The 26274-nt window shown below is 43.8% G+C and overlaps 1 protein-coding gene across 1 annotated transcript in view; it reads right to left on the bottom strand.

Annotated features, from left to right (window-relative positions):
• Positions 1 to 1820: 1820 nt before the first annotated feature.
• skib (v-ski avian sarcoma viral oncogene homolog b) overlaps positions 1821 to 26274 on the bottom strand; it is a 30618-nt gene continuing 6164 nt past the window's right edge. The window contains exons 2-7 of the mRNA XM_082533963.1: positions 5796 to 5903; positions 5516 to 5616; positions 5149 to 5378; positions 4436 to 4710; positions 4111 to 4341; positions 1821 to 3984 (exon numbers count right to left, since the gene is read on the bottom strand). Coding sequence (XP_082390089.1) covers positions 3763 to 3984; positions 4111 to 4341; positions 4436 to 4710; positions 5149 to 5378; positions 5516 to 5616; positions 5796 to 5903 — 1167 coding nt within the window. The 3' untranslated portion in view covers positions 1821 to 3762. The remainder of the gene's footprint in view (positions 3985 to 4110; positions 4342 to 4435; positions 4711 to 5148; positions 5379 to 5515; positions 5617 to 5795; positions 5904 to 26274) is intronic.

The raw sequence follows: 26274 nt of genomic DNA on the forward strand, positions 1-26274 counted from the left end.
CAGGGAAACACATTTGAGTCAAAATAAAAGCTTTGTGTCAATGAATGGCTTCTGTACTGCTGTGGTGTATCAGGGTGGATGCTCTTCAGGTGTTTATTTTACTGGGTTTTACATTCTACTTTGTATGGCAAAAGAACTCCTTTCATTTGCATGTTACGTGAGCGGGACAAAAAGCATGCTAATGGGGGAAGAACTACAGCGTGTGCTTTTGCCATCCTCCTTTATTCTGTTGTCTCCCCCTTGATTCACGACCACGCATTCTCTTCTTCACCCATGGACTCTTGAAAGATGTTGTCTTCTCATGCGCCTCCATATTTACAAAGCGTTGTAACTCTCAGGCTCTATGATTATGTTGTATACAGTATGTGTGGACTAAATGGAGTTTTATGCATTTATGATTTTTCTACGTTCAGTGGGCACTTTGGTAGGTACACTAGTTCACTAGTTCCAAGCTGGACCACCTTTTTCCTTGAGAAACTGCCTTCATTGCACAGATTTAACAAGGTGCTGGAAACATTCATCATATGAATCTCCCCTTCTACCACATCCCAAAGGGGCTCTATTAGATTAGGTTCTGGTGATTGTGGAGGACATTTGAGTACGTTGAACTCACTGTTATGATCAAGAAATCAGTTTAACAAGATCTGAGTTTTTGACACAGTGCGTTATCCTGCTGGAAGCAGCCATCAGGGGATGAGTGCACTGTGGTCATAAAGTGATTTATGTGATCATCATTTGTTATAATGAAACAAACAATTCAGTTTTATTTATATACACAACAACAGCGCTACAATAATACACAGAAAACACTACTCAATTACACCACTCCCAGCAGCATGTACCTTTAAATACAAGGTAAAATGGATCAATGTTTTCATGTTGTTTCAGCCAAATTTGGACGCCACCATTTAAGTGTTGAAGCAGAAATCAGGACTCATCAGACCAGGCGACATTTTTCCACTCTGAGGATGTTTAAGTTATAGCCTCAGTATCCCATTTTTAGCTGACAGGAATAGCAACCAGTGTGGCCTTCTGCTGATGTAGCACATCTGCTTCACGTTTCAACGTGCTGTGCATTCAGAGATGCTCTCTTTCATACCTTGCTTGTAACAAGAGCACTTAGAAACAGTCGGCCATTCCCCTCTAACCTCAGGCATCAACAAAGCATTTTCTCCCAGAGAACTGCTGCTCCCTGGATATTGTTTCTTTTTCCATTCTCTGTAAACCCTAGAGATGGTTAAGGATGGAAAATCCTAGTAGCTCGTCAGCTTCTGAAATACTTAGACCAGCATGTCTGGCCATGTTTGAAATCAGTTAAATCGCCTTTCTTCCCCATCCCGATGCTTCATTTTAACATCAGCAGGTCAAATTGACCACATCTACATGCTGAAATGCATTAGGTTGATTAGCTGATTAGATATTGGTATTAATGAAGAGCTGAACAGGTGTACTGAATGAACAGCGAGCACTTTACTTTAATATTTTAAATGTTAGATTTTTACCATAAAACTCTTACATGCACATAACTTTTATGTGTGAGGCTGATGGGAATTACTTCAGTTTTGCTGCTATTTGCTGGAACAAAAAAAAAAAAAAAAAAAAAAACCTTCCACAGAGCAGAGCAAGACTAATGGCTTCTAGTCATTATCTTCATCCTCTGGGAAACGCAATAATCTCTATAAATTTATTTTCAGTCTGGAACAAATATGTGGATGCTGCAGACGGACGGACAAAGGTTCCCAAAGTGGCTAAAAGTAAAACCACACACAACAACACACGAATCTTTAACGGTGAGAAAAAACAAAGTTCTCAGAAGAAGGAATGATTTAGATTTTAATGGGTATTATACAAGTCATCCGAAGGAAAAAGGAAACACTGAAACAAGAGGCGAATGAAACCCCAGTTCCAAACCAAAACTACAACAATATCAGCTAACAAAATGGATAGTGCTATTACACTGTACCCAACAAATACTGAGCAAGGGTATCATTATAATAAGACATAAAAGTGTTTTCTTCTCTAAAACATATGAAACCACCTAAAGTTTAAACCAGGAGAAGGTGTCATTTCTACTCTACCTGATGATGGAGCCGGAGGTGCAAAGAATTAAAATCCATTTTTCAGTTTTTTGGTCTGTAATGTAATGTAATATATATATATATATATATATATATATATATATATATATATATATATCATCAAATAGCAAAGCGCTTTTTAGAAAAAAGATCAACAATCAACAGAGAAATGGTAATATTCTGTCCATGGGTCAAACCCACAAAACTACAGAAGTTCACAAAACAAAAAGAGTGGTTTAAAATAAAAAGAGTCCGTCTGTTCTGGTGAATGCCCCGTGATTGCAATGATGCTCAGGGATCAGCAACAAAGAAACTGCAGTTTACAAATCCAAATATAGTCTATTTTTGGTTTCAAGTAAGAGCAAAAAATAATATTCATAATCAATCAATTTAAGTCTGGAGCAAGCAAACATACCATACCATACCATACCGATATCTTATTTACATTATAATTGTATTTACATCAGGGGATACTGAGGGAAAGTATTTAAATTTAAAGTCCATGTTTAACTTGTTATTTGAAAAATGTAACAGGGAATACGATGCACAATGCAAGGTTCTTTCTTTAAAAAGTGCAATTCCTTTTTCTTAAAGTAAAAAAATATATCTCCTTACTTCTGTATATATGTAGAAATGTTGTTCATATAAACAGCAACTGTTGATTTAAGAGCCCTAAAGCCAGTGACGAAAAATGAATGTGTGTTATTGATAGGCAGCAAATTATCGCTAAAATATAAATTATTTTATAATACTCCATAGAAAATCAGAAGTACCGCATTTTAGCATAAACAGAAACTACTGAGAGTATTTTTTTCTTCCTCTCTTTTAGGAGTGTTTATAGATTTAACTAGACTAATGTGGGCAAGTTTCATCTAACTTATTGTTTATTTAGCCAAAAACATTACTGGATAACAGCAACAACAAAAAAACAAAACAACGAAAAACGTAATACTTCCATAAAATATCTAAGAATAAAACAGTGGTGGACCTGAAGGCAGCCCACAGAACCTCCAATACTTCAGGCTTATAAAATACAAAAGGTAGATAAGCTGGTTTACATGCGTACATGTTTATATATGAATGTTTTTCTTTTTTTTCCCCCTTTTTTTTTGTTGCTTGTGGAATAACAGTGCTGCGTAAGCAGGAATTTCTTAAAAAGGACATCCTCTACACAGTTATAAAAAGCAAGCGGATATTAAAAGTAAATAGTGGTAAACTCGTGTCTCTTGTTTCCAGTGGTCTGCAATGACACCTTTGTGTGTACCAGTATATTGTGGCAACAAGAGTTTCATCAACTGCTCACCAGGCGCAACGTGTTTCTTCCCTTCATATTCAAGTAGTGTTATGTAGCTATATTTGCACATCTTAGAATAGCTTATACTGAAATGAAATCCTTGCACGGCGTCGGGTGTCTGACCGCAGGCTCTGACGTCACCGGAAAGATGTGGTTTTCCATCGCTGAAGAAAGTCTCTCGCAGTTTCACGCTCTATTACATGCTCGGACATCGTGCTGCTTTCCAGTTCATTTGATAAAATTCATAATGTCATAATAATAATGACGTATACTGTATCATAATGTATATGACTAATTTTTTCCCCCATACCAAAAACACTCTTCGTTTCTTTTCCCCCTTAAACATGCTCCTTTTACTGAATCTTTCTGTCTCGTTTTAAATGTGCAACTTTAGGATCCGTTGGTGGGTTGTGCGGTCTGTCTGTGCGCCTCTGTGCTCGTGTCCTTGCATTCTCCAGGAAGGATGCCGCCGGCCTGCAGGGCCAGCTGGGTTTGCAGGTCTTTGACGACGCTTTCCAGGCTCTGTCGAGCTTCTCTCTCCTGCTGCAGCTCCCGTCTCAGCTGCTCACGATCGGCTTCTGCCTGTTGCAGCTGCACATGAAGCTCTTCAATCTGCGCAACACAGGAAGCAGCAAGATTAAATGAACGGCAGCCAAGGAATGGGATCAATAACCACAACCGAGTGCACAATATTTTCTAGTGCTCTCGCTGGCTTTGGTCATCTTGGGGGCATCTCACCTGAGTAGAGTATTTGACCCGGAGGCGTTCGGCTTCGCAGCCTTTATCGCAAACTCGCTGCTGTCTCTCTCTCTCCAGCTCTCTCTTCAGCCGCCCACAAGACTCCTCCGCATCCCTCATCTTCCTCTCCCAGTCCACGCGAAGGCGTTCGATCTCCTTTCGCAGGTTGCGCTTGGCCTCGATGGCCTCGCGAAGACGCCCCTTCTTAGCCACTCTCACAAACTCCAGCTCCTGCAAAAACATTCGAATCATCAGAGTTGTGAAAATGAAATCCAGTGAAGCTTTAATATTATTTAGTTTTGGTGAGATTGGTCTCACGGGTTACCTGCTGAAGGCTGCGTTTAGCTTGAAGAGCAGCTGCCAGCTTCTCCTCCTGCTTCACTCTCATCCTGACAATCTCCTGCAGGAGTTTTTCCCGCGCCTCCTTGGTGTCAAGACCAGCATACAGCATCTGTCTCATGGTGTCCATCTCTGGGCAAACAGTCCCTGGCAGCCAGGAAGGCCTCTCCTGAGCCCGAGCCATGCTCTGAGGAGTCAGAGTCTGAGACACACTGGTGCAGGCAGACGGAGGTGAAGCCAGGGAGGAAGACTGCACTGGACCTGAGGACAGAGAGAGGTTTTTTATTATTAAGATTGTGATGAAACCCCAACAATATTAGTGTTGTGATTCTCAAAGACTCAACATAAAATTGAGATGCTGCAAATAACCACTAACAGAGAAGACAAGCGTTACAAAAAGCAGAAGATCATTGATGTTCACTTGTTCTTCTTGCTTTGCATCTTTAATTATTTGCTACAAATATTTGCATTTTTTGCTACATAAATAGAAAGCCATTATTCCTCTTGTACTTTCCCCCCTTGACACCAGGTGGCGCAGCTGCACAGGAATCACCATGAACAAGCCTGCTCCTTTACTGTGCAATAAAAGTTGGAATCGAAGAGTCTGTGCCCTATATACGCTTTTTCTAAAGCTCAACTACAGTTTATTTTTGTGATTACACTTCAAAAAAACCAGAAAAGATGGTGGGTGGTACTCACCATCATCACAGTCATCCACATCAATCTCTCCATCTGTGTCCATGTCTTCGGCTCGGTTGGTGTTGCTGGAGTGGGCCGGCTTTGTTGTAGGCTGTGCGTCACCATTATGCAGCTCCTGCACGGAAATGGCAGCTGTCCCCCTGTCAGGAGTGTTGCTGTCCTTGGGATGGACCGCAGGGGCCAGGTGGGCAAATGCCAAATTGTGTGTCTCCTGATTCCTCGAGCACGACCTGTGAGGATAATAAACACAGCCAGACTTAAAGCATTTAAATGCTAAAAAAAAGGGGCTTGATTAAAGAGGAACTGTAAACAGTTTTAAGCTGTACTTAAAACCAAAACTGTGACATCTTTTGTTTGGAAGGCTCACCTCTCCACCTCATTCTTGGCCGGTTTCTCTTTTTCTGCTGGCTTAGGAGACCAGGGGCGGAAAGCAGAGGGCCTCTGTTTTAGTTGGACCTGTTTCAGATCCTGAAGCAACACAACAACACAACAAGCTTGGATAAACTCAGAAAACTGCTGCTAGAACATTCATTCAAAGGCCCCTCTTTATTCAAAGAAGCCAGATGAAGAGAGGCCATGCTTTAAAGTCCTTAGATCTTTAATCTTTTAAATTACACATAAGTTACGCAGACATATAGTGTACAAACCTTGTGTGCAGACTTTGACAGTGACTGGAGCCAATCGGGTTTCCTGTCTTTGTCAGCTGACTGCAATTTGTCGAATTTGGACCTCTTGGCTCGGATGGGGCTGGGAGACTGACAAGGGAGAAAAGGGGAGTAAACGATTAATCATCACGATCCAGGCAGAGATACGGCACATCATAGACAGCTGAGAAAAACCACACAACTTCTAAAAATGCTACAGTGTGACTGTAAATGGCATTATTCATGAGCAACTCGTCAATTTGTCAGCACATGTAGAGATGTTTTACAGTAAAAGAGCAGAAGGTCACAGAATGAGAAAATATTGCAGAGAAGTCTCAGAGAGGCGAGGAGGATAGACGATGCATCTGTGCAAGCGTTCAGCAACAGAGCCTGGCATGTCTGCATGTTTGTGTGTGTGCGTGTGTGTGTGAGAGCAGGGCTTTGAGCTTAGCAGACACTCAAGCTGGTCTGGCTGGCAGCCAGTAAGGCTACATTGCTCCCTGCCAGGCAGGAGAGGCGCCGTCAGGTGGAGAAGATCGACTCCTCGAACCACAGAAATATTGCAATCCAGAGACAGAGGCAGACAGAGAGGAAGACAAATTAAAGTAATTGCACTCAGATCTGACAGGCGATCGAGTAGAAGTGTTCTAAAACGGCTGCACTTTAACACAGAGCTGCCGAGTCATGTGCTGTTTGAGGGCGAGCTGAAAACCTGAGGAGGGAAGAAGCATCTGCCTTGTTAAGTGCCACAAAACACTGAATCTCACAAGCTTTTTCCCCCCTTTATCTATGTCGTATGCGTGTGTGTGGCAAGTTGCAGATCCATGTGCTGTGATAGCGAACATCCTCAACCAGGTCTGCACTTGTCAGACAGAGGATATGTTTACCTAGGCAGGCACAGAGGCCAGCACAGACCTGCCGGGTCGTTCTCTTACTCACTACTATGACATCCTGCCTCCAGGAATGGCAAACACTCCCATCTCCTTGTCTGCGCGTGCGATTCGAGACAAACGATTACTCTGTTTACCTTCAAAATCCTCAATGAGAAAACACTCCCTTTGGTGTAGTTGTGCAACCTTTAATCGCCAATTGCTGTGATCACCTGGAGATGGATATTAACAATAAACTTCATTTAGTAGGAAGCCCAGCCGGTAATGAATCACGTCTCACAGATTTGCAGCACGAAGCCAGACTCTGCGTGAGCGAGCGTGTGTGCGCTCACACTGCTATGAGTGGGTGTTGGGACATGTGGGGAAGTGGGTGGCTGCGGGTGTAGACACGCATATGTGCATGTGGGAGGGTATGGAGTGAGTGTGTGTGATAAAGTGCGGTTAGGGGTGGAGGTGTTAAGTCAGGTCTGGCACTGCATACCTGAACTATAGATACCACGTTTGAATTGGGTTAATTTACAGTTTCACCTATTAGGAAACTGCTTACCGTCACAAGTGAGTAGTTTTCAATTGTTCTAGTAAATCATTTAGGTTGTTTAAGCCTTTGATGGAAATTATGGCTGGAATCTTTGACTCTTTGACATTTTCTAGACCTTCCCGGTTTGATTTGAGCCTACATTTGTAAGCTTTATGAAGTGTACATGACATGTTTGTCTGGACACTCCCCTCCAGTCTGCCTGCCTTACAAATGTCTCTACCCGTCTAACCAGTCACCACGGTACACACACACACACACACACACACACCCATTTACAAGCCCGCTGGTTGGATTTGCTACTGTAAGGTAGTTCTTTTAACCTAGATTAACCTCCTGACTGTGTTTAGCAGTGGTGACTTGACCCCTCACCTGCCTGACTCAAGGCTGGTGGTGTTCTAAGAACTGCTGCCCTGGTGTAATAAGACTCTGTAATTACTGCCGTGACTGTTGTTTTCCTGACAAAGGATGTCTGCCTGTCTGGTACTATTTCTACCCTGAGGTTTGCAGCTCCAGGAAGGCTACGAGCACTAGACATAATAGAGCCAGAAAACAGACACTCCCAGACACCACAAGGGACCTACTGGCTAAATATGACACTGACCTCACAGGAGAGCAGCCACACGGGCTTTACTCATCACCACATCATAGACATAGCATGGTCATGGAGTCAAAACACCCCCCCCCCCTTATACATCCTATTGCCTCGCAGGCCCAGATAGGACATCCATCCCCATTTCTCTCACACTGGAAGGAGAGGGAGACTTCCTCTGAGGAGTTTGCTTTGGCTGCGTCCCCTGTGGGAACTGAGAATTGAGTGGGAGGGGGGAGGTGAGCCAGAAGAGGGGGGACCACAGAGGAAGCACTGAGCTGAAGGAATGTATACTTGAAGGCCAAGTACAGCCTCCCCTTTCAGACTCCATTCAAGTATTGCGCTTTTCAACTCACTATTGTATGATATTTCTTTGAGGCGCTGTAATGAGGGAGCGGTTCAAAGCAAACCTGTAGGCTAAACAGGGTCTAATAGCAGAAGGGCAAGAGCAGGCATGTTTTATTTTTTAATTAGTGCTACATAATGGCGTGGCAATACAAGGATAAGCTCCAGGTTTTTTTCCACCCCACAATCTTATCCCGGTGTGGCAAACACACACAACACAAGCATATCGATATCTGTTCAAAGAGCGCAGCGCTCGACCTGCGTGAATCACGATTTCTCGTCATCACGCCAACTGGAACGTGATTTTGACTGAGCCGTTTTTTTCACTTGAACATGGATGTAATCAACAATATTTGTTCAGTGACTGGTGATATGGGACCGGCGTTCAGCACGAGGGGGAAAAGCCTAATCTTAACATGGTTAACTTGGTCAGTCGACGTCAGCAAGCATCATACTGCAGATGATGGAGATTAAAGTTTAATCCCTTAGTTTCTCCATAGCAGCATACCAGCGTCCACAGAGCCCCTGTGAAGGGCTATTTTCTCGACGCACGCTTCATCTGCCATTAGTGAGAGACGCCAGAGGAGGAAGTGAGAATGGAGGGGGATGTGAGAGGATCAATGAAAGCATGAATGGATGCGTAGCAGGCAGGAAAGTGGGTGGATGAAGAGGGAAGAGGTAGCTGATTGGAGTGTGTGTAAAAATGTATGACCCTAACTCTTGAAGTTTGAAACTATTTCTGGTTGTTGCCATTATTCTATCCATCCATCCATTCGCTTCCGCTTATCCTTTTCAGGGTCGCGGGGGGCGCTGGAGCCTATCCTAGCTGTCATAGGGCAAGAGGCGGGGTACACCCTGGACAGGTCGCCAGTCTGTCGCAGGGCGTACACACAGAGACAGACAACCATTCGCTCTCACATTCACTCCCGCATTCACACCTATGGGCAATTTGAATTAATCAATGAACCTATCCCCATTATTCTAACTTTCTCATTTCTAACGTTAGCAAAAACGCAGACACAACCAATCAGGCAGGTTGAACAGGCACAGGGTTTTAGCGAGATCATGTAAGCCGGAGATGTGGAGGTTAAACCGAAATTATAATATGCAAGTGGCAAGGGTCCAAGTGCAAGTGCTCATGCCATTTTTAAAACCTGTTTCTGTGCATGTTTCTCTGTCTATAAAAAAAGATTAGGTGAGAACAGAGTTATTATTGTTATCTATAGCTTTAGGAATGATGCACGACGAGAAGATTATCACCTCTTTCTCTTATTTATCTGTCAGTGAAATATGTTAGCGTTAGAGCCAGTTTCTAGGTAGCTTAGCTTAGCTTAGCATAAAGACTGTGAAGATTATAAAACTGCTAGCCTGGCTCTATACAACAAAATTACGATAAACAATTTATATATCTATATCATGTGATTAAGTGAGTGTTTGGGTGCTGGTAAGCAGAGTGGCTAGATAAAAAAAGAATAAAAATGGCATGAATAATCTAATCTCTGAGCAACAAAACAAAACGCTAAGAGCTAATAAGCCTGTTGGATCTGCTGAAAGGGTAAAACTGAAACCCCTAGCATCTGTTGTGCTACTAAAAAAACACTGCAATGAAATTATCAAGAAACAAAACATGAGGCAACACTCATATGGTAAGACCAAAATAGCTGAACTTCCTGCAGGGCCCCAGTCATACAACACCAACGTATGCTGCATGATAGCATGGCATTAAGAAAAGTGCACAGCAACAAGACACAACAGTTTCAGATTACGGCCTCCTTTCCCCTCCTAAACCCCTGAATGTAATCCCCAGATCGACATGTGCTTACTGGGGCGCTGTCTCACTCAAGGGCACACCAACTGGCATGGCTCACATGGGTAATAGCCTTAGTTGGAAGTGAAGGAATACTAGTTTTGGTAATCTGATCCCTATGGTTTGGTGTGGACGGTCACAGGGATGCCTTAAACGCTCTATTCGGCTCTCACTGCATAAATTGTACGACAGTCCCTTGATTTATATAAAGCCCTGTGGTCACTGTAACAGCTGGGGAAGTATTATTGGTGTCTGCCCAGAATATCCCTGAAACTTCATCCCATATTCCACACAGATACCGGGGTAGCTCTCATTTCCCCTCTCTAAAGCTTAGCTTAATTTATCAATTTACTGTGTCTCTGCTTGAGAATATTTTGTTTACGTGGCTGAACTGAGCCATGGCAGCGTAGCCACACAGAGACAGCCGCAGGGCCAGGCATAAGGACGGCATTACAGCGGAGCTTATTGGATTGTCCTAATTGTCTTTGGGATTGAGACTTGATGAGGTCTGAGGAAGATGCAGGACAAGCTGGTGTTCCTAAAGGTGGAAAATCTCATCAGATGCACACAGCCTGACACATATAGCTTAATGGCAGAGGAGCAAAACAGTGCAATAATATCATTCACTTATTAATCCTGACAACGTAACAATATTTTAAGACCCAGTCTTTAAGTTTTACTTTGCTGAAAATAGAACAGGATGTTGTACTGATTACAGTTCGGTGGCAAAATGCTTGACTTTGAAGTTGCAATAAGTGCAAATTTGATTTTATGTGCCCACAAGAGAAAAAAAAAAGTGAAAACAATTTTGCATATAAGCAATGCTACAATGGGCAAATCCAGACCTGCTGTTTAATGACATTGTTGCTTGTATCCTTACATGCAAATGTCATCTTTTCGTGTTTTGACAGTGCAAATACACGTCTATTGCTTTGACATTTCTGCACGTACTTCACAATGCCATGGCTGTAGAATAATAACACTTTAATAATATTTTCAGCATTTCGTGGTTCCCTATGGGGTCATTTGAATAGCCAAGCAGTTAGGGTCCCTGTCATTATCTTTCTAGTCTTTTGCAGTCACTGTCCACTGCTGTCAAATAAAGGGTTAAAATGCAGAAAAGAGCTGGTTACTGCAGTTCTGTCAGGAGGTGGTTCTGTCAACCACAGGGTGGAAAATCTCAAGCCTCAATTGCACAACCAAAAGCAGTAAAAGGATGGCGCTTTTGCTTCCTTTGATAGGTATTGTGTCCTACTCATGGAGGGGGTTGATAGAAAAAGTCCTACATCACTTTTAAGAGTTTTAAGAGTTTGGCATGGACAGAGATTTTTATAGTAAAGATTGCACTTGTATTCTGTTGGGTTTAATTCGCCTCTTTCAATGCCATCATACATCACATGCAAATGCGGATGAAAAAATATTAGGGCACAATAAACTCTCTAATCTTTTGATGACAAGTTTCATTTTTACGATCCTCATCATGAAAAAACTTGTTCCTGAATAAAGCGAACTGCTTGTGTGCGCATGAAAAGATAATCTCGGCGGTGAGAGCAAACACAAAGAAAGATTACTGTACTACTGAATGTGAATTCCTAGTCAGGTCCAAACATGGCAACCATAACAACGGGGACATGCCCGCCGGCCTTTCTTACAGCGGTGTTGACAGCGGTGCCCAAATCACTCTCTCCCTCAGAGGATGACCTCACACTAGGAAGCACTCATAAGTTATTTCAACAGATATGGAAACCCGACACTAAAAGACGTGAAGCAGATAGTGCTGCAGATTATATTTTATTAGGGTGAGCATGTTCGGTATGGTTGTGAGTCAAAGTTATCTTAGGAAATGAAACGTGCTCTGTGACTGGTGTATTTCTAGACACACATAGTGCCAAATTCAGCAGATAGTTGTCTGAGCCCCCCTGCTGTACTCTTGGAATAAGAGAGTTAGAAATCAGACCAGATCTGAAGCAAGACGCGAGGCAGTATCTACTAACCGGTGCGGGCAAAGAAACACTCGCTCTGTGCCACGATCTCACTGGGACATACCACACGAATGCACAGACACAAAGCCTTTATGTTTCTATAACATTTAGCACACTTATAATAATGTAAGAACAGGCCGGACCAGAAGGCCTGAGGGGATGAAGGTTAACGAGAAAGACAGAGGGAGGGAGAAGGAGCTATGACTCACTCTATGTAAACGGAAAATAATTTGATAACCAGAATGCGTCAAATCAACATCAAATATATTCACACAACTTTTGAGAGCATCACACATAGAAATAAAAAGGGGTCTATGGGCAATACTCACTACATATGGGTGGACTTGAATGGTACTTAAAGAAAATACTTTGTCATTTAAAAAAAAAAAAGAGCTGCAACCAGGCAGTTTTATAAGCATCACCCCAGATTTCGATTGTCTAAGTGCTCTGGAATTGAAGGGAAAGCTGTGAGAAAGCTTTTGTCCGGCCAACCAAAATGGTTACCAGACAGCCATGTGCTCCAAAGTACTTCCAACACCTAAAAAGGAGAAATTCTAGCCCTTTCTCTGTTATTCTAACGCCACAAACGGATCAATATATTTCCTAATTACTTCATTTAATGCACCAGCGTTGCAGAGAAAATCACTGCGTTAGCGTGGCCGTATCCCGAGTTTCAGACGCGTGTGCATGCCTTCACAGAACTTGATCTGTGTTGTACGGCAGTGCCAGCAACGACATTGCCATGCAAGCTTAATCCCTTGGCATTACACTGACCCTCATCTGATTCTCCGGCGGTGGTGCACTTGTGTGTTTTTAAGTGATCTATAACCTCGATTTTACGTCACAGTTTGAAGCACAAATACGATTCATTTAAGATGATTAGTGATATTCTTAAAGTTAAAAGACCTGCAAATATCACCCACATTTACACCTCTTACTTACAGACAACACGCTCAATCTGGCGTTAGCTGAGCAGCCCTGATGTTGAACATCAGCGACAGCAGATTTGCTGTCTTAAAAGAACAAGGAGGTGATTTCTAAACCCAAAAGCTGGAATTGTTGGAAATAATTTGAAATATGTAATAAAAAAAACTGCAATAATTTCCATTCTATAAATGTAAAAAAAAAAAAAAAAAAAATCTAGAATTAAAAAACATGGTGCTCAAGACAATGGTGCTGACATTAATTTTGTGATAGAGCAGCTAAAAAAATATATCTGTAGGTGTATCAGTAGGCTTCATTTATGGAGGCTTTCCAGCAATTTAAAAATTGCTCGGAGCAGCAGAGGTCAGAATACCATATCTTTTACTCCATAAAAGAGGTACATCGCATGCAGTTCAGCTGCATATTATGGACTCTCTGTTAGGCCGTGAGCATCTTTCAGTCATCAGGGTCTCAATGTGCTCATTTTCTTGTCAAAAACAAGAAAGGCAAAATGGTTTATGCTGGCTGGAAAGTACCTACCATGCTGGATAAACTGACCCTTATATGCTTACAGTTGTTAAATTAAGTCTTTATGAAAATACTTTCAGACTGAATGAAGAAAATAGTTATTTACACTATGTGGGAATAAAAAAAAAGGGGGGTGGGGGTAGGAGTCAGTGGAAAATCTGTTGATTTGTGACTGTTGAGCGATGAAAGACACGGGTGAAAATCTCTGATAAAAACGGACTCTGTTACTTCCAAAACACGATGTGTTAACAAACATCATCTAATCAGAGGACTGATGTCTTCCAACTGTAAATGCCGATAAGCACATCCCAGCCTGTACCCAGGGATGTGTGCACAGCTCTCTCAATGTTAGCGAAGCTCTACAGTAAAGGCTGTGAGTCCAGTGTCTGACTGGCTGAGTTTTAATCCTGCAGATTAATACTAATGCCACAGCAAAGAAGGCAGATTGACGATTAACATGTCACCGGATAACCTCTCGGCTCTCGGTAACCCAAACACAAACAGCTCCAAATACACAGACCATTATATCACTCCCAGTACCTGGTACTAGAAGACTCCACTGCACCTCCCTCACAGGGCAGAGACTGTGAGGTTTGCACAGGAGGCGGCCTGGGAGCCCGGCATCGTTGAGGAAGAGCCAGGCCTCCAAATTGAAGGACCGCTGCTTACATATGGATGTAAATTGAAAAAATGAAAATTACGTCCGAATTTTACATACACAAGAGTCAAATGGGATTTATAGTCACCATTTCTACATTTTATTAAACTACAACAGGGCTGTAAATATCAATTATGAAAAAAAGCATACATAGTAAATCTTGAAGTCCTCATACAGGTATTAAATTCAATGGGTTGCCAGGTTTGCAGCGGTTCATTCTTGTCAGTATATTTTATTCTCTTCCAGTCCGATTTTGAAAGGAGATAACATCTGTAAAGATCTGGGTTGGTGCCATGTGCTTGTACTTTCATCCAGATTAGTCTCATGTTTTGCAACATCCAATTTCAAATCCAAGCACGTGGTTTCCATACCGATTCAGGCTGCTTCGCCTCACTTGCTATTTATTATGCGAGATATTTCAATTATTTATTCTTCGGTTTATTCTGTTTCAGCATCCAGCGAGCATGCTCTCCTCTGCTATTCTGGCCTAAAGGCACACATCGTTTCTCTTACTACCATCAGTACCCTTTCCAACTACAGCCATACCCGTTAATCAATCGGCTATTCTCATTATACTTTGGTATCTTCCCACCGTTTTCATTACTGACTTGGGTTGCCAGTTATTTATTTCACAAAATAATATCACAACTTCCTTGGATGTTCTCTTGCAGTTCTTCATAAACCAACATTGGATTGCCATCCTTACATTCTATAATGCAATTTTTAGCCAGAATTGTACATTTCCATTGTTCCCAGCAGTCATGATATTATTAATATACTTAATGAAATCCAATCAACTGTATTGCACTTTGTTCCCATTGACCGTCTTATCTAGTCAACAAAACATAACACCTTTCCTCACTGAAATGCCCAACTGCTCAGGAAACTTACCTTAGCTTAAGAAGATATTTAATTAATCATTAAGAGTTCAATTTAATCTTTAAGAAGACTTTTGAGGGTCTCCCGAGTTTGGTGGCTATCACAGATCTGACTCAAAGCCTGGGTTATAATTGCAGCGGTCATACATTCATCTTCATTCAGACTGTTCACCAGGCTCTTCGCTGTGGAAATCACTGAATATCTGAGAAAGACTAACTTACGGCACAGTTACCCGCAGCCAATTTAAAGTACAAGCTGATGATAAAAACCCAGTGTAACCAATGAGTCACTGAGGGGATGGTCATTTTTCAAAATTTTAAAGCAGCTCCCTGACCAGCTGAGGAGCGGCTTGCGGTGCCGTGCCTTCACGGTAATACGAGCCACATGACCACATGCCCCCCTGATCAGGCAGCGGAGAGGAGGGCAGGTGGCAGGTTTATTTGGAAAGATGAAAATGGGATGAATACCAGAGGTTAAGAGGTGTGAGGGGATGGAAGGGGGGTGGGGCGGGGGGGCAGAAGGGGATTTGGGGGAGGAGGCCATAAAAGTTGTGAGAGGGCGAGGTGAAGTTAGGGTCACTGCTCACCCAGGGTCCCATGAGATGTAATTTCACCAACACAGTATACATCCTGAGAAAATGCTCAGGAGCTAATTGGTTGAAGCAAAGTAATAAATCCTGCTGAAATTTATAGATACCATTCTAGGTCATTTAGCTGAAATGCAGCCTTCCTGGTCACCAGCTTAGAGGAGCTAATCTTTGTTCCACCAATGGCGTTTCTATTTAAACAGTGAAACACTATTAAAAAGACACCTGATGGGAATTTTAAAGGCATTCTTTTTAATTATCTTTGAACTTGAAATTTAGCCTCCAAGCCTGTAACATTGTATCATTTGTGACTGCAGCGCTGCATAGTAGGCATTTTCCCAGATGCAAAAGAAACGCAACCAGAAAGCTGCACGATTTGAAATGTGCTAATGGGCCCATTTAAATAGACGGGAAATGGTGAGGGAAAAAAATAATAATAAAAGAACTCACATTAACGAGCAATAAGGAGCACTGACGTAACTGAAGAGAACGACTCCAGATGGGGGAAAAAAAAAAAACGCCCAAAACAAGAAAGCCGCTAAGTTTTCTACTTGTTCAACTAATTAACTGTCAACCTATTTTCAAAACAACGTTACGAGTTACGGCGTCTGAAAATGTTCTCCTCTCGCTGGCAGACTAACAATCTGGCTCAAATGTACGACGACCTCACAGTGAGTGTGTGTATACAGTAATATTTGACAGAGATCAAATAGCATTTCACTTGTTTCCACTTGTTAGAGGAATTGTCTGTAAGGGAAATAGGGGATAAAACACCCACAACATCCGTTCCTAAGATCACACATTCCATCCTTAAACACTGGTTTTGTGTCCCTCCTCCATTCATAGGAAAACATATCTGCTTACAGAAATAATTAGGTGAGAGGGCTCGAGCCGAGCCGCTTCCATAAAATGAATATGAGCGCTCTAAAATGGAGGACTGAAGGGGCTGGGTGGTGGACCGCAGCACCTCATGAATTCTGTGATTTGCCGTCTGTTTCTTCACTCTAAAAAATTCTTGGAAATGTCTTTTCCTGGATGATTTTATTGCACAAGAGCCTGTGTTTTTCTCCATGGCAACCACATAACAGTAGAGCCCATAAGCTCTGACTCAACAAACAGAACTCCACAAAATACCCATTTCAGCGCCAGGGTTTTCCCCCCTCGCCCAGCTTTCCTGCAAAACCCTGCCTGGGACAGCTTTAAAGCAGAGGCCAAATGATCGCACTGACCATGAATGAAGGCACATGCTGGGATTAATCAGGGCGAACATGTGACATAAGCTGCAGAAGATATGTGCGGGCAAGTAGTCTCGCGGGCTCCCGACGAGCCTCAGGTGCTGCACGGGTTCAGCCTTTTTGTGGACTGGAGCCATGGCAAGTGGGAAAGGCAGCAGCTGGGTTAACCTGCAGGAGCTCTGCTATAAAGCAGCAGCAGGTTCGGAACAAATGCACCAAACAGAGCATTATGTAAAAGTCTGTCTCTCTCTCTCGCTTGGTGGGCTGAGTTGGAAGGACGCAGGCGCTCTGTGGCCCTAATGTAGCCGCTAAAGGGGAGGCAAGCTAGGGATTAGTGTTGCAGGCAGGCACAGGCCTCAGCGGAGGGCATGATGTATGTAAGTATGTAATCTGCATGGCCTTTCCTCAGACAGCAAATCTCTGAGTCGCGACGTACTGCAGCACTGAAAACAGTCCTGCGAAAACGGCGCTGTGAAAGCAGTCGGTCCTGTTCTCAAGCTTTATGCAACCACATCGTTTTCCAGCAAATTATGCCTCGTCTACTCTAAAGACAAAGTTACTCGAAGGAGACGCTGTCCTCCCACCATCTGTCCTTGAATCATACTCATCATTTAGCACGCCAGACGAGGATTTAGTCCCCCCGCTTTCTTATTGGTGAGCCGTCAACCTTCATGTCTTGACTGGTTAAGGCCATTCCTAAGAAAACAGGACATGTCTGCTAAACTGTAACTCAAGACAACCGTGAGCTAGGCCACAGTTTCAGCTGCTCTCAGGCAGCTGCGAGGCTACGCGCATGTGTGGTTTCTCTCAAGTCTTGCGAGTCTTTCAGAGGTTTCACCCTTGCAAAAACTCCAAATCAAACAAAATTATCCTTTATTTGTTGCATATAAGGTCATTGCAAAGGGGCATGTGAGGCTGCCAACTTTTCTGTTTGGTTCTCCCATACTCGCCGTTTACCTTGTAGTGAACACAGAGGAGTATGCCACAGGGAGGGGAGGCCCTACACAGGAACTCAATAATAACTTTCAGCAGTCTAGCCAGGAGGCTGGAAGCCCAGACTGCGGCTGTTCCCTCCTGTCCTCATACCTCCCTCCACATAGCCCCACGCTCCTCCCTTTACCCCCCTCCTCCTGCTGGCCTGTGTCTGCTCCACAGGACTGATGCATTCTGCAGACAGGCCAGCGCTCTTAAAGAGACACAGGCCACATTTTTATCCCCTGAATCACTGCAGTGGACGGAACCACTAAAGAAAGAGCAGAGTCCCTCATTTCCAGCCTCTCAATCAAGAGCCTGTGCTTTATTTCACTCCTTTTCCTAATGCTCGAGACGCTCGCGTGACGCAAAATGCGAGCTGATAAATAGGCCAAAGTATGCTGAGAGGCTCTCCGTGAATCTGTGGCTGGATTCTTTGACTGCGCCTGCCTTTGAAGGTGCCTTTGATGCTTTCTTTAAAGTTTGGCAAGTGCAATCAACGATGTTGGCATCGAGAATATTTAAGATCATTGTCATGATAATTCTTGGAGACACTTCAATAAATCATACTGAGGACTTTGGAATGACAGTAACACCACCGAGGGTGGAGCTTTATAAATTGCAGCTATTATTATTGTTATTATTATTATGATGACTACTACTGTGGTGTCTGCCTCAAAGGGCACAGAGACGACTCCAACAAGCCACGGATTCATCAGCAGTTTGACTTTTTGTCTGGATAACTGAATAATTAAATTGACGTTATTAAGTGTCCAAGTGTGCTTGAAAAAAATAACCTGAATTTATATGTGGATTAATAGTTGGCAGCGCATCTTCTATCGACCCGCTAATTGATTAATCTCATTGTGAGTGCAGCCCTTAAAAGCAGCTTTAGTTCAGCTTCTACTTCTGCGTTTTGTCGGGAATAAGTAAGAAAATAAATAAGAAAACAATATTTTAACTTAACAGTTTTTTTTTCAAAATCTTAATAAAATAAAAATCCCACTTTTTACTTTCTTTTCCCCCTATTTTATGAATTGCACAGAGCATAAACACTGTGTGAGCAGAGCCTTGTTGAGCGTTATACCACGGCAAGGAAACGATTAAAAATTTAATAGCGCTGAGTGACACAGAAACCTACAAGGGCGTGCCTGCCAAACACGCTCTCATTCTTTCGCCGTCAGCACTTTTCTTGTCTTTGTATACAGACTGCATGAAGCAGCAGAGGGTCTAAAACCCCAGTGGCAGACTGGTGAGAGAAAGAGGTCAGTATACATAATTTATATTATTAGCAAATTGACTTTTACTCCGTCTTTTAATTAGAGCGTTCATATTACGCAAACGTATGTGCACGTTGTGACATGGAAGTGTTGCACAAGGTTAGTGTAAGTAATAACAGAGTGGCATATCCCTCCATTAGCTAAATATCCTAAAGGGGCTAAAGGGTTAACGCATCTCAGCTGCAGCATAACAACAAATGAAGTCTCTATGGGAGGTATCAGTGCCAGAGTCAGCAAAGCTGCACAGTCCTCTGCAATGATAACCCCGTTCTGGAAAACCTATAAGGCTGGGAATCCAGCTTCAGATGGACCAGACAGCTCCAGCTCAGGCTCTTAAAAACTGGAAAAGAAATCACAACTGAGAGTCTCTGGAGTGTCTTCATCCCTGAAGTCTCCATGAGCATCCTGCTCTCCTTGAGCTCGACCATTTTCAAGGCTTAACAATGTTGTAATTACCACTTAAGGTAAAATGAAGCCACCACCTGACTGTGAAGCCGTTTCTGGACAAAAGGAGAGAGAGAGAGAGACCCTGGATCTGCAGTTGTCCAAAACAACTTACTGTTCGTTACTCTGTGGCGAGCAGGGTGCTTTGAGAGAGTGACGCATACCCAAACAACACCATGTCATTGAATCACCCGTGTTTACGCAGCCACATAATCCTGCACCATCTGTAGGACTTCAGTCTCGTCCTCTGTGTAGCATAACAAGCTAACAGGCCAGCTGACTATAGTCTCCTGAAACACTTTTAAAAATACAGCGGGCTCATAAAACAAAACGCAGATGTCTCGCCCAGAATACATCTCTATTCACAGCAGCAATAGCAACTTCACGGTGACGTCCTCTCCTTTGCCCTCGAACTCCTCACCTCCTCCACCTTACCAGGCAGATGCGAGATGAGAAAGAGGCAATGAACTTCTGACCTGTCATTCAGACTGCAGGGGAAGCTTTGCAGCTCGAGGGCAACCAGAGTCCACCATCCACTCATGTCTCTCCTCCCCTCAATGTCTCAACCCACCATCCCATAAAGCTCCACTAAAAACCTTCTGCTCCCCTCTTTTATGGCTGCCAGATGGTAGGGAGGCCTCCTTGCCTCTGGACTTGCCTCTCTAGTCTAGTAAAACCAGTTGACCTCGGTAACATAACAACTGCTATTTATGAAAAGGCTTGGAAGACAACACACAAACATCCTGCCACCGACGCAATCCAATGCCATCTCATCTCCCAAAGAGCCCTTTTACAAGATGAGATATGTATGGAACTGTACCCTTCCACCAGGGGAGGTGGTGAAGTCCAGATGGAGAGACTACACCCAGGTACTTTTTTTTCTTTTTCCCCCTGTGAAGGACTTTTATTTGCGTGTCTTGGGTGTGAGCGCAGGACTTTGGCAGCGTCTAAAATTCTCCCTGAGAAACGGGGAAGCAAAACAAACAGAGCCGTCTGCATTCAGGTCGGAGCTGAACCGCAGAACCACAGTCTGGCCTGCGGTTCACAACATTCTGTTCCAGCACTGACTTCACCTAAAACAAACACTCTCAACACCCGTCCACCTCAGCCAGAGGCAGAGAGGAATCTGAGGAAAAGTTTAGATTCGAACTCCATTAACAAATGTTCCCCCCACCCTCTCTCTAGCACAGCTACTTCTCGGACTGATGTTTTCACCGAGCGCTGGGCAAACGCAGATCTTTTCACGCACTTGTCACTCGTGCAGGACTTGTCTCCTTTGAGGGCTCAGAGTGAATCCAGTGCTTGAAAGGTAACCGAGTGGGGTGGGAAAGAGGGTTAAAAGGCCACCGATCACGTTGCTATAAAAGAGCAGTCAAATTAAAAGCGTCCTATTACTGCAAATAATTTAAGGTGATTATCTGTCCTTCCAGTAACGGCTTTCTAACCCCTTTGCAAGGCTTGGATGCCCGTCCCCCCTCTTTTATTAATTCTTCCTTTATTTGTTCTACCAGTTGGAACCTACCATTTATGTCCTGCAATTCAACCTGACCTGCAGGCAACCCCTGCCATGGCTGGCAAAGCCATTAGGCTAGCTGTGTCTGTGGGTTATTAGTGTGATAAAAGTTTACTGTTGCTCCAGCCACTCTGCCCGGCTGCCATTTAATGCCTCTGAACAGCAGGTCTATGGGACCTTTCACACAGCAGAATGGGCCTGAGGGCATTTGTTCAGTGGGCCAACTCACGAAACACACCTAAGAGTGAACTATTTTAATCGAACAAGACACAGACGGGCAACGAGGGCAAAGAAACGAGGCTCTTATCCAACCAGCCTACATTGAAGTCGGGGTGATAAATCAAACTAGAGCATCCCTTGTGCGATGGCTTTGTGAAAATATGTAGACGAGAGGGCTTAGGGGGGTGGTGGTTGTCTGCGCTATGTTTTCTCCTGTGCGGCAGAAGTTGTGGGCAGCCCAGCTAACTGCAGCCTCAGCACTTCTCTCCATATTCTCCAGTTTCAGGCCAAGAGAGAGAACAAAGGCAAAGAGCTAAGCTGCTGCAGAGGTAATGAGGACAGAGGCATGCAGCACAGGAGTGTGTGCCCTCAATAATGAGTGCTGCTGCAGTCTGTGATGGAGTCCTGTTGGACAGCAGAAATAAAAATCCATGCAGCTGCTCTGAGCAGCCGCTCTGCCTGCCCGTAGTCTGCTCACAGACAGCAGTAACTGACTGACTGTAGCCCACCCCTTTTTACACTGCAGCTCTGTCTACCACAAAATGGAAACCACAGTGTGACTGGAATTTGCTTGGAGGCACATTGAGATCCATGTAGCGAGGCAGTAAAACTACATTAAAACTGTTAATTCCACTGAGATTCCTTAGCGGCACATTATCTGGGCATATTACTGTACAATGTTTTTAACAGTTAAAATCAGCAGGTAAAATTTTTTTTAAAAAAGACTGGTCAATGGTTTGAAAAAAAAATTCTGCCCGACTTAAAAACAAATCTGTGGCGAGATGAATCCGCTGCTAATGATGCACTGTGGAGAAATCAAGCAAAACGTGTCAGAAGGCAGAGCTGAGTTTTCACAAATGACACAAGCTCATCTCGAAGAATAACAAACACCGCGGGCTGTGCTGTGAAAAATGTTATAAGAAGAATGGAGCCGCAACAGACTAAAGGGAATCCACATTAGTGCTAGAGGAGAATCCCAATTAAACTCGAGGATGCACCCTTTATCTGGAGCATGTACCAAAGTCTGTACCCGGCTCACCAGTTGGATTCAATAATGCGGTTAAAAAGAAAAAGAAAAAAAAAGCCTATACAAAGAGAAGAATTTCACAGCAAAAATAAAACTCTGAACAGAGGAAGAGAAACTCCAAAAAGAGTCTTCCGGAGTTGGTACTCATTATACACTTATCATTGTGTAGGTCTAAACAATGCTTGGTAAGTTTTTTTTATTGCACTTTCAAAGCGTCATGAGTTACTTCAGCTTTGTTCTTGCAGACGAAGCTCCACCTCACTGCAGCATTTCTGGAAAACATGTGCACATCCTATGTGTGTGTGTGTGTTTTTAAAGTGACTAATTATAGCAGTTATTTGTATTTAGTGATGATTTTTAACAGGTTTGTGCATTCTAATATTATTTACCCCCAAATGGTTTTAATTTTAAAGTAGGAGGCATTTCACAGAGAGGCCGTTTTTGGCAGTTCTTGGCTGTAAAGCTGTGTCAGTGCTGGTCCATGCCAGCCCCACCCCATTAAGGCCGAATCCTGCACATCATGTGTTTCCACTTTACTGATAGGGTGGAAATGACCTCAACGCAGTAAAAGATGACAGGGGTGCTAGCGCTGTTCACCAGATGTGAGCAAAAAAAAAGAGAGAAAAAAGAGGGGGAGGAGGAGGACGACGAAGGGGAGAGAAAACCATTCGCCTGAAGAATTTACTGCAAACCCCTGAAGAGCCCTGTGATTGAGGGTTCAAGTCAAGCTCCAGAGGTTCCTGGTGTATCTCAGAGGCACTCAGGGAGCACATACCCTCCAAGCTTAGCCAGATACAGAACTGCACGCACATACACACAGAGAAACATACACGTACGTATCCAAAAAACCAAACTGTCATTCCACTGCACCTGCTTGCAACACAAAAGCCACTTCCTCCCACTGTGTCCGGCCAAGGCCCTTTATCCCAGCAGCCTGCACCACAACACAGGCAGAGAAATTAGGGAGTTGCATTGATGACAGGGCGGCTAATCTCTTTGGAGGGACTCATTATATCGGCAGCCTGTACAGTTCAGCAGCTGAAAGGAGTGAATTAAATATGGACATTCAGAGATGGGCGTCTTTGTGAAGATGAGTGCTCCAACAACGCCCTGCTACCCCTGGAATAATTCATACATTCCATATGGGACAGATGCCTCGACCAGACTGTTATCTCTGCTTTCAGCCGACTGGTACGAGGTCACAAGTGAACCGATTTTCTTCCAAATAGATTTGTTTTATTGTCTTATTTTTAGTTCAAAACTGTCTTCCTATGTTTTTTTCTCACTCTTGTCTCAAGCAAAGAGTCTCATCAGCTCACGAGAGGTGGCATGACCTTGCACTTAAACACATACTCCTGTGCTGCAGATTAAGGCTGTTGACGGCAAAAGGAGAGGTGATTAGTTTTGATGGTAATCTTTAAAGCAGCTTGATGTTTTTTAACATGATGTATGCACTAGCGCTTCCCTTGACATCGGCTATACACAGCTTAAGACACTGGGCTTATAATAGTCCCTTCATTATAGGATAAAGGGTGGGCCTGCTCTATTTCAGTCCATGGCTGCCTGTGTCTGAGCTCGTCGACTGGCTGGAAATAAAGCCAGACGCTTGTCAATGCTACGAGCACAAGGGAGGGAGTCTGCCCTGCCTAGACAGCCGGCACAGCAAGTGCAGCGCAGGGACAATCTTGAAACTATCAGACACCTGCAAAAAGGTGGGGGGTGTGGGGAGGTAACCTCAGCGTGTGAGCAACCGTGGCCTATCTTTACGCCTGTCTTTTTAAATATAGCCACTGGTGTGCTGAAAATAAAGAAAGAACAGACAGCGAGAACCTAGTGGGGCAGGTGGCCAGCTCATGAGATGGATGCATTTGCAAAGTTACAGTACATTCTGCTTTTGAATGAGGTAATAAACAAGACCGGCAAGGTCAAAGAGGGAAAAGGTCCACCTGACCAAATGATACTGTGGCAAAGAGTGGCCATGACGGGTCCTGGGGTGAGTTTAATACTGAATAAATAACGTTTCTCTACCCCCCCCCCCCCCATCACTGCAATAGAGTCTGCTAGGACAGCTGTGCTGAATTCATTTGATACGGGTGCCTGCTGACAATGCTGCATTGCTTCGTCTCTGCAAGACAACATGTTGAGCTGGCCTGAAGAGCTTACGGGGACTTGCACAAAATGATTGAGCTTCTACGACCCAAAAGCTGTAACCAACTAAGAAAGTAAAAGTAAGCGAAATAAAACTCCTAAGAGCCGCATGGTACATGCATCTACTCAGGAAGAAGACACAGTGCTCTTTTACCAGCAGATACACAACATGATAGAGATCTTTCATAGCACACAGCCCATCAGGAGAGAGACAAAAATGTAGAGCCCACCCATTTGTTCATTTAGCAGGCTCTTGAAAGCCTAGAGGATGGTTATGAGGTCATCCTGACAAAGTAGCACTCACTCCCTATCTATCTATCTATCTATCTATCTATCCATCCATCCATCCATCCATCCATCCATCCATCCATCCATCCATCTGAGTGAGACCAGCAGCTTTTGTACCAAAGGAACAGCACAGTGATACATGTGTGGCATACTGTATGTAGGCCAGTCTGAATACAGACCGATACAGCATGTGCTCACTACAGTGGAGGTGGAGATCTAAGTATAATGCAGTGTGAGGGGGAGTGCAGTAGGAGAACTCAGTGTAGGAGAGCCTGTGTCTGTGTCTTTGTGAGTACGTGCGTGTGAATGCATGTGTGTGTGTCCTACAGGGTTGAGGAGGTGTCAAACTGAGGAGGTGAGTGATGGTGGCGAGGCAGAGGAGAGAGAAAGAGGTGGTGTCAGTCGAGGAGGTCTCAGTGATGGAGGGGGGGAGGTTTACTCCGTGCTGACCTGTGGGAGAAGTGAATGTTATGCGAAGTGGAGGAGGAGGAGATGGAGGAAGGAAAGCATGAGGGCAGCAGGAGGAGGAGGAGGAGAGAGTTGTCGAGTCACAGTGTGGAGGTCACAATGAAAGAGGATGGGCAGTGAATGGAGACGCGTTAGGTCTCTGTACTGTAAGAGGTGTGTGTGTGTGTGCGCGTGTGTTTGCGTGAGTGTGCGTTTTGGCGTGCTACTTTTGAGCCCACCAGCCAGAGAGCATGAAGTTCTTATTTAGCACAGGAAGAGCAGCTCTGCTTAGCAACCACAGGCGCCCTCCAATCACAAGCATACGGCGCAGACTCTGACTGAGGACGAGTCCTTCCTGGCAGTGTGTGGAGTCTGACAGAGGCCTCTAAATGTTGTTCTCCACACCTGCCCACATGCAGAAACATATACAAAACAGATCCAGAGCCTTTTTCCCCTCCTGCCAGAACTGAACACGAAGCTTTTATGTCACAAAAAAGACAAAAGTGCATTCGCGCCCGTCTGAGTCGCCTTGGCTACACCGTCTTCTGAACTTTGCAGAGAACTCAAAGTTAATCTAAACCATCCTAATCCGAAAATAAATTATGTATATCCCAAAGAGCAAGGTAGTCGTCCAAATCCCTAAAACATTTATTCTTCTTTTTGCCGCAGCCACGGCACTGTGCATCACCTCAGCACTGCCCCAGTTATGACTGAACCGACAGCAGCCCCCCGATTGTGATCTGCTAGCCACCAAAACAGGAGGCACAAACAAGATTTGGACCAAATGCTGTCTGAACACTGAGCAGTCTGTTTGGTTTAGCTGCGTGAGCTAATCCTCCTGATAGCTTTGAAGGTGTTTGGTGGGCGGATTGTAGGCGAGAGCAGCATGCCGATTTGTCATATGGCACCAGCAGGGCCTACTTCTGCTCTGGCTGGAGCTCCATTAGCACATCTCCAATGTGGTCTAACAGTTCTGTAGCTTAGATCTGCAAGTCATTATAGAGAGACGAGAAGAAATTTAAAGGGATAAATATTTTCGTGCCTTTTTACGTCTTTTGACCTCTAATGTCTCACCAGGCGAGCACTTAATTTTATATGTGCAGTTACGCTGTTGGTTGCTCTATGTAATGTGCTCTCTGCAGTATATCTAATTCATGCTCTAATTACGAAATTCCACTGGGAC

The sequence above is a fragment of the Aulonocara stuartgranti genome (genome assembly GCF_965226115.1).
Source record: "Aulonocara stuartgranti genome assembly, chromosome: 5".
Taxonomy (NCBI): domain Eukaryota; kingdom Metazoa; phylum Chordata; class Actinopteri; order Cichliformes; family Cichlidae; genus Aulonocara; species Aulonocara stuartgranti.